Source organism: Rissa tridactyla, chromosome 11 (assembly GCF_028500815.1).
Source record: "Rissa tridactyla isolate bRisTri1 chromosome 11, bRisTri1.patW.cur.20221130, whole genome shotgun sequence".
NCBI classification, from domain to species: domain Eukaryota; kingdom Metazoa; phylum Chordata; class Aves; order Charadriiformes; family Laridae; genus Rissa; species Rissa tridactyla.
This window is the reverse complement of record NC_071476.1, coordinates 21,775,405-21,783,326: the sequence shown is the minus strand read 5'-3', so window position 1 is coordinate 21,783,326 and position 7,922 is coordinate 21,775,405. Positions and strand designations below refer to the sequence as shown.

Here is a 7,922-nt window from a genome sequence, read left to right as displayed (position 1 = left end):
GGCGGCGGCGCGGGGGGCAGGGGGGGGGGAGCTCCCGGCCGCCGCGCCCCCCGCCCCGCCGCCTGCCCGCCCTCCCGCCGGGGGCGGCGGGGCCAGTCCGCGTCCCGGGGGGCGGGCGGTCAGTCCTCCTCGGGCTCCTCGGCCTGCAGCAGGGCGCCGGGCGGCCCGGCGGCGGCGGCCTCGGCCTCGGGGGGCGGCTCGGCCCCGGCGCCCGCGGGGGGGGCGGCGGCGGCGGCGGCGCGCTTGTCCCGCTGCTTCTCCTGGATCTTCTTCATCTCGTCCGAGTACTTGCAGAAGGTGTGGCCGAACTTGGCCCAGACCTTGTAGGGGACGGTGATGGAGTTGCGGTAGGTGGGCTTCACCTCGCTCACCCGCATGAAGACGCCGTACTTGTTGGAGCCCACGTCGAAGAAGAAGCGTTTGTTGTCCACAGTCAAGGAGGTGCCCTCGGGCAGCTCGGCCGGCTCCTCCTCCACCCCGTAGTCGTCGATGAGCTTGGCCAGGGCGTCGCGGAACTCGATCAGGCCCTGGGCCGGCAGGGCGATGGTCTGGCCCTGCGTGGAGCCCAGCCCCGGGCCGCGGTTGACGGTCTGGCGGACGCGGAGGAAGCGCCCGCGCTGGTTCTCCTTCAGATCCATGTAGTACTTGCGGTTCTCCCGCACCAGGAACTCGCTCTTCAGCGCCCGCCGGGGCTCGTCGGCCGCCTGCGCCAGCTCGGGGGGCTGGCTGGGCCCCAGCTGGGCGTAGTGCTCGATGAAGTCGCCCAGGTAGTCGCGGAACTCGACGGCCACCGACATGGAGAGGGTCAGCCGGCTCTTGTTGCCGCCCGCCCCCACCTCGGCGATCTTGAGGAAGCGGCCCTTGGCGTTCTGCTTGACGTCCAGGTAGAAGCGCTTGTTCTGGATGTCCACCCGCTTGGAGGCCAGCTCCTGCGTCTCATGCTGCAGGCCGCCGCCCGGGCCCCCGCCGCCGCCGCCGCCGCCCGAGCCCGGCCCCCCGGCGCCCGCCGCGCCCCCGCCGCCGCCGCCGCCGCCCTGCTCGCTGCCGCTGTCTCTGTCCGCCATGATGCCGCCGCCCGCCGCCGCCGCCGCTCGGCCTCGGCCGCCGCTTCTCGCCCGGCGCCCCCCACCCCGCGCCGCCGCCTCTTCCTCCTCCTCCTCCTCCTCCTCCTCCTCCTCCGCCGCCGCCGCCTCCTCCTCCTCCTCCTCCTCCTCCTCCGAGGCCGCCGCTCCGGCCGCCCGCCGCCGCTGCTGCAACAGCCCCCGCGGCCACCAGCCGGCCGCTCTCGCGAGATCTGCGGGAGCCAGGAGAGGGCGCGGGAAGGCGGCAGAGAGCGGCCCCCGCCGCCGGCCGCCCCGCCGAGCCGGGCAGCAGCGCCGCGCCGGGGGCGGGCGGTCGCCCCCCCGCCCCCCCCGCGGAGCCCTGTCCTCACCCTCTCAAGGGGGGCCCGACGGGCCCCTGGTGGCATCCGCCTCACACGCGGCCCCGCTTTTTACTAAATTCCCACTTTTTGGGGGGGTTTTCGGGGAGATGCCTTTGCTTCCCGTTCTTATCACCGCCACCCCCCCGCGAATCCCGCATCCCGTCCCAAGCGCGGCTGGCGTGGGCTAAAAGCGCCTCTCCCTGCGTGGAGGACATGGATGCTGCCCCCAGCGCGCCCCCCCCCCCCAAAAAAAAAAAAATCCCCCCAAGTTGGGTACGCAGGGTTCATTGGGGCCCGCGGGGTTGCGTGCTGCGCTGGAGGGAATAACGTTCGTCGAGGATTTAAGACGCAAGATCAGATTGCGAGGACGGCCGCGCAGATTAGGGGTCGCTTGGGTATCAGGGGAGGAACCCCCAGTCTGCCCCATCGCCGTGACTAAAGCCTGTGTGATTAGGGACTCGGTGGGTAACGACGCGTCCTCTCTCCTCGGAGAGAGAGCATCTGTCGTCTGTCATTGGCCAGTCCGGCCCAAATCACGACATGACAAAAATGAGAAAAAAAAAAAAAAAAAAAAAAGGAGGAAAAGAGTTTCCTTTTGACACAGAAGCGATGTTTCGGAGCTGCGGTGAGCTGCAGCTCGCGAGCTGTCAGCAGCTGTCGGTCAGCTTGCAGAACTGCCCCGCGCGCCTGGGACGCACGGCGCTACGTGGACGCGACGTTTGAGTTTCATCCCGCCCCGACGCGAGACCTCTCCCTGTGGGTCCCCGGCGTGGGAACTGCCGGGCCGGCATCGCTGCACTGCACCCCTGTGGCAGGCTGAGGGCTGATGCTCTGGCACTCCCTCTCTCTTGGTTCGCTCTTTTTATCCTGAAGACAAATGACTTTAAACGATTTTAACCGAGGCCTAACGATGACGCCTCTTGCTAACGCCGGCAGGTATCCTTGTGGAGTCTAAGCCACTGCTTTATCGATGCGGGAGAGATGGGAAATGTATAACTGCTGAGGAGATGCCTTTGGAGAAAGCCCAGCACCCAGGAAGCGCGTGGCCGGTCTGTCTCTGACCACGGTGGGGTGAGAATTGCTGGTGGTGATGGTGCCGATCAAGTGCAGCCAGCAGCAGAGGTTATTCTTCTTCCCCAGCGCGGGCCAGCATTATCGCTTTCAGAGCGGATGCACTCCAGGTGGATATTGGTGGTCCTGGGGACAGACCCGCTGATGTTTCTCCTTTGGTGGGATGGTGCTGGTGGGACCCTGCTTGCTCAGCCTCTCTCTGTGTTGCTAGTCACAGTGACTACCCAATACTCTGGGTTTGAGTCTGAATGTGGCTTGAATATGGGCATTTGCTTATTTAAGTAAACAGAACAAAGCAAAAAATGCACTTTTTTCTTCCCAATAGGTAATCTTTTTCAATAGAAGCTCTACCATAGCAGCCCCTCCCGGCTGGCTAGCCACAGGGACCTGCGTGGGTCTGCCCAGTGCTAAAACAAGACAACGTGGCCAAGGCAAGCCTGGGATGACTGCTTGAACAGAGCAAGGTGCAAAACAGGATGGACAAAAGCAATGGACGGATGCAGGAGACAAGGGAATCTCTTCATACCTCATCCAGGTACTGATGGCCAAAGACTCCTGGGTCCCACGCTGCCCTCCCTTTGGGTGTAGCCCTGTCAATATGTCCCATATGTTTGTCAGGCTTCGTGTTGGCTGCTTCTGTGGGTTCTGCTGAAACCTGTCTCAGACCCCTTTGCTCTGAAAATCAGAAATCTTTCCATCCCCAGCCCGAACGTACCAAGGGCTTCTTCACAGCTCCACAGCCTGGAGCTTTTGTAAGGTTTTCTCATGTTTTCTTCCCTTCCATGTGTCTCTCAGTAGCAATTACATCCCCCTCAGCCCCTCTTCTAGTAGTCTAAATAAGACCAAGTGTTGGTAGTTTTCTCTCATAGGATAAACTCTTTCTTTGACCATTGTAGTTGTCTTTATTGCACCAGTTTCGGTTCCTCTGAAAGACAGGGGAGAAGGTTTTCAGAGGCATGGCTGGGATTTCAGGCTTAAGATCAATGGGGCTTTTGTTTCGAAATCCAATTCGGAGGGCCTTTAAGAACATATCTGATCATTACAGCGAGCATCATGAAGTTTGGAGCCCAAGCTTGTTATTCAGCTGCAAAACAGCAACTCTGCTGACTCCAAGAACTTGTGTGAACATTTATAATCGCAGGAGGGAATCTAAGAGCCATTCAAACAACAGATAAGATTCATAACAAAAGTGGCTGAGATGCAATTGTTATTGTGCAAGTCGGAGAAAAGGCTGTCACACATGGAGGATGTTGCCAAGAAAGATGCATTCGAGTCGCTGAGCCATTCTTCTCCCATCCGCCGGCCGAATTGTCCCGCGGTCTTCCTGGATCTATTCAGGCTTAGCTGGGCGATCCACTGGGTCAGATGGTGACCGAGTGAAGACTTGCCGTTGGACGCAGCTTTTGCCAGGACGTGCAAGATCTTTGCCTTGGTCCAGTCCTTGTTCAGCCCTCCCACCATGGAAAAGGGAGTGTGTTCTGGTTCAGAGTATTTCCTGAGCCGTGGCGGGACTTCGAGCAATAAAGCGATCGCAGCAAAGTTGCCATCCCCCGTCTCTTGGAGCCAGGGCCATTAGGAGGTAGTTGCAGCCGCGTGGGATGTCTGAAGTTGTGCAAAGGCTTAGACCAGCCCCCGGACCGGAGCATGGAACAGGATGGTGAAAGCTTCCGTTGCTTTCCATCTGGGTCTTGTTCGGAGCGTGCCTTTGGAGAGAGGAGCCCAGCATGGCTTGTGCACTGTCTGCGAGGCGCTGGTTGCCCCGTGAACAAGCCCCATCGTGTGCAGTGAACAAGGAACTAGCACACCACATATGTAAGTCATTTGTGAAGACGGCAAAGATGAACTGTGCACACAATAGAGTTGCTATTAGGTCTGTCGATCCTAATTAAAAAAATACTTCTCAATGAAAATTATTTATAAAAAGAAATCACAGTGACCCTAAATCAAATTATTTGTGAATGGTTTTTAGTCTCCCAGATCGGTTAAAACTCCTGTGTTAGTCACTGGACGTCATCCAAACTACATGCTGAATGAACAACATGTCTGCCAAATTTAGGTTTTTTTCACCCTTGCCCAGTTTGGCACAGGGCAGTTAAAGTCATTTTTCTAAATATCTTTCAGAACATCAAGCAACTGTAAAATAACAATGGGAAAGCTTGGCCACAGTTAACTACAGCCCTCCAGTTGTAACCGCTTCTCTCAAAGAAAGTCACTCGGGTTCCTTTGATGATCTGTTTTGGGTGAGCCCCGAGGCAGGGTTTCCCCAGTGGGGGTACTGGGGGGGTCACTCTGCCTGTGATGCCACCCCACCAGGGAACCCGGCTTCCAGGTGTTCAGGAGTGGGGCGCAGCTGGATCCACGCCATCCATGGGCACAGGGTTTGTGTCCTCCCGACCACCTGCTAGAGACTGACCTTCCAGGGACATACCAGCCATTCCGTCTCCACAACTGCAGTTCCCAGGGCGAGCTGTAAAGACTCCTCTTCTGCTGACTCTTCAAAAAAAAAAAAAAAAAAAAGTGGAAAAAAAGGGAATTGGTGATTGCACAATAGCAGAACGAGTTCTTGCTTCTCCTGTCTGCAAAGATAAAGTGCTAATTCTTCTAAGCACCACGTGAAGTCCCATCCAAGTGAATTAAGTTTGGGATTGTTTTCACGATGGCTTGTTCCAATTATGCAGCGTGCTTTCTCTTCTCCCTTGACTGGCCTGCAAGTCTTCTGGCTACCCTTTTCTCAGCCAGTTGGCTTCCCCCTCATCGGTTCTTTCTTTTTCTGACCATGGAGGACTCTGGCGTGTTGTCACCTGCAGAGAGGTCTTTGCCACTTCTTGGTTCCCAATGAAATTAGAGGGAAGAACGGTTCTTCAGCTCCCCATGTAATCCAGTAAGTGCTGGCTGCTGTTCTGTTGAAAACCAGCAACAAATGGCCACCAAATTCTACTCTTGCTTGTTTTCAGTGACTACGATTTATAAAACCAGGGCTCTCCGCTCCTTGCCTCCTCAGGAGGAGTAAGGATTAAAGCATGGTGTCAAGTACAGAAGTTAGCAAAGGTTATGCAGCCCCTAAATGTGACCGTGCCCTGGTCCAACACCAGCAGACCTGTCTCCAGGTGGACCAGGGCTATGTTCACCCCGCTTTACAACAGCCCGCCTCCTGGTATCCAGCTCGCTTGTTTGCCTCTGGTGGAAGCAGCATGATGCCTGGCTGGACTTTCTGCTTCCCTTCCCTCCTCCCGTGCCCGCAGTGTTGGCTGGGAAGGTGCTCTGTCCCCAGGGGTGTCCAGGAGGATTGGCACGGCTGGCTCGGTGGGAGAGCTGGCTCTAGTGCACCAACTGCCTTGTCATTTGATTAGGGTGAGGGCGCTCCTGTGTTTTTTGCTGTACAATTCCTGTTCTCATACTGCCTTGCTGGTGTCTCCAGAGCTGTGGCCAACTGCCCCGGATGGTCCTGGGGTGCTGTTCCTACAGCCGTGACTCCAGGTCCTTGACTTGTACATCTGTGCAACAAGGCAACTGACAGCCTGTCTGGTATTTCTCTTCTTTCCTGGCTTGTGGACATGCTGGGGTTCGTGGGCCGTGAATCCGTCCCCTCAAGGCACGTTTTTGGAAAGCGTGCTTTAGAAAGCACTGACAGGCATGGTCTGCAGCACTTCCTGGGTTTCCCAGCCCTGCCTGATAGAGATGCACCCTGCTCCTGTGCCAGAATACCTGATTTAAATTTACAGCCTCCAAAAGCTGCTGGATCACATCAGGTGGGGTCACGAAGGTGTTCAAGAGCAATCCAGCCATTGTGGCTTCTCACAAAATAACAGGGTGGGAGAAGGCAGTGCTCTCCTCACCATGTGAAGAGGAGCCTTTGCTCTAGAGACCTCCAGGTACGAGTGTGCCAGTTACGAGTCCAGACAAACCACTGTGCCTCCTCCAGGCTGGGGGGGCTTTCTGGCCTTTCGTAACATCTGGTTTTTGAGGTTAAGACTCCCACCCCTCCTCGATGCACCTTCCTGCAGGCTGGTGGTTCTTTTCCACTACTTTAAACCCCCTTTCCTTAACAAGCATGTGAGGATGTCGGCAATTCCCAAATCATGGACTAGATCTTTTACAATCCTTTGAAATGTCCTTGGTGTGTTCATGGGTCCAAACAGCCTTCTGCAGCGTTCAGACGACCTGTGGAGAGCTATGCGAACCCATTGTCTCAACCATGGTTTCTCGCCACTTTGATCTTTGGATGGAACCCAGATTCCAGCCCAAAGCTACTGATGTTTTGGTTTTTTTTTTTCTCCAGTTTTTCTGTCTGCGGTGTTGTCTCGGTGGGAGCGTGGGGCATTAACTTGACACGTGTGTGGAGGAAGTTTCCTGTGGCCAGTCCATGTCCCCAAGTCCTTGCTCTGCTACTTGCCCAGGGCAGCTAGTGATGCCAAGGTGACACATTCTGTTTTGTGAACCTGGCTTGCAGTTGAGTTTGTCTTTCAGCCTCCTGCCTGTGCAAGGGGAATTTGAGAGGTGGCTGCCCTGTGGAGACCTCTCCGTGGCTGGACCATGGTCTGGTGCTGGTTAAAGCACTTCTTCAGGCTCTTTATGGCTGAGCCTCTTTGATGCCTTGAGATAACTGGCGCTGGAGGACTGATGCAGTTCTGCCATAGCTCCTGGTCAGAGCTGCCATGGTTCATCACGGCCGGGGAGGTGTGAGGAAGGCACCTTTGTGCCCCATGGCTTACTGCGGCCAAGCTCCCTGTGGGTCTACTTTATCCACCAGGAACATTGAAGTACAGTCAGATTTGTCCTCTTGGCCCTCTGTGGCTCCCTGATGCATGCTCCAGGCACCATCACTGCAGTGATTTTGTGGTTTCCTTGCTAGCACTTCCCAGACCTACCACCTTGTCCTGAGCAGTGGGATGTTTCCAGTTCAGGAGTCAGTCTTTCTCGTGAAGCTGGGGGTCTCCACACACTGCTTCCCATCGCCCTGCCGAGAAAGTGCCTCTCCCAGCTCCTACTGGGCATGGTTCCAACGTGATGCCACACTCAAGCTGGTAGAGAAGTGGAGCTTAGAGCTCTTGGGGGTCCAAAGCTGACGCAGGGCTGCCTCCCCGCTTCCATCCCTCCTCACTTTTCAAAGGCACGCTCACGCAGCAAATGCAGAAGCAAGCTGTCAATACGGACCATCATCTGGGGCCTCAGTGTTGGTGGCATTGCCCAGATCATGCAGCTAGAGACACACCTTCTCAGCAGCCTATTTATCCCTCATCCAATGTCTTTCTTCTCAAAGTGCCAGCCAAAATACTCCCTTAGGGCAACAGGGGTGTGTTGAGGTGGGCCAGTCTGCCCTGTCTGCCCTGACCTCCTCAAGCCCCTATGTGCACCCAGCCTGGTTCACAGGGAGCGAGGTCGCTCGAGGAGCTGGGGCGAAGGGGGACTGGTGGAGTTGTCTTAACCG

General features: G+C 56.7%; 1 protein-coding gene across 1 annotated transcript; it reads right to left on the bottom strand.

Moving 5' to 3' along the window:
- Nucleotides 1-114: 114 nt before the first annotated feature.
- On the bottom strand, nucleotides 115-1,079 carry PURA (purine rich element binding protein A). The gene has a single exon (XM_054217362.1). It carries the CDS (start codon nucleotides 1,062-1,064, stop codon nucleotides 120-122), a length of 945 nt encoding a protein of 314 aa, XP_054073337.1. The 5' UTR covers nucleotides 1,065-1,079; the 3' UTR covers nucleotides 115-119.
- Between the last annotated feature and the right edge of the window lie 6,843 nt (nucleotides 1,080-7,922).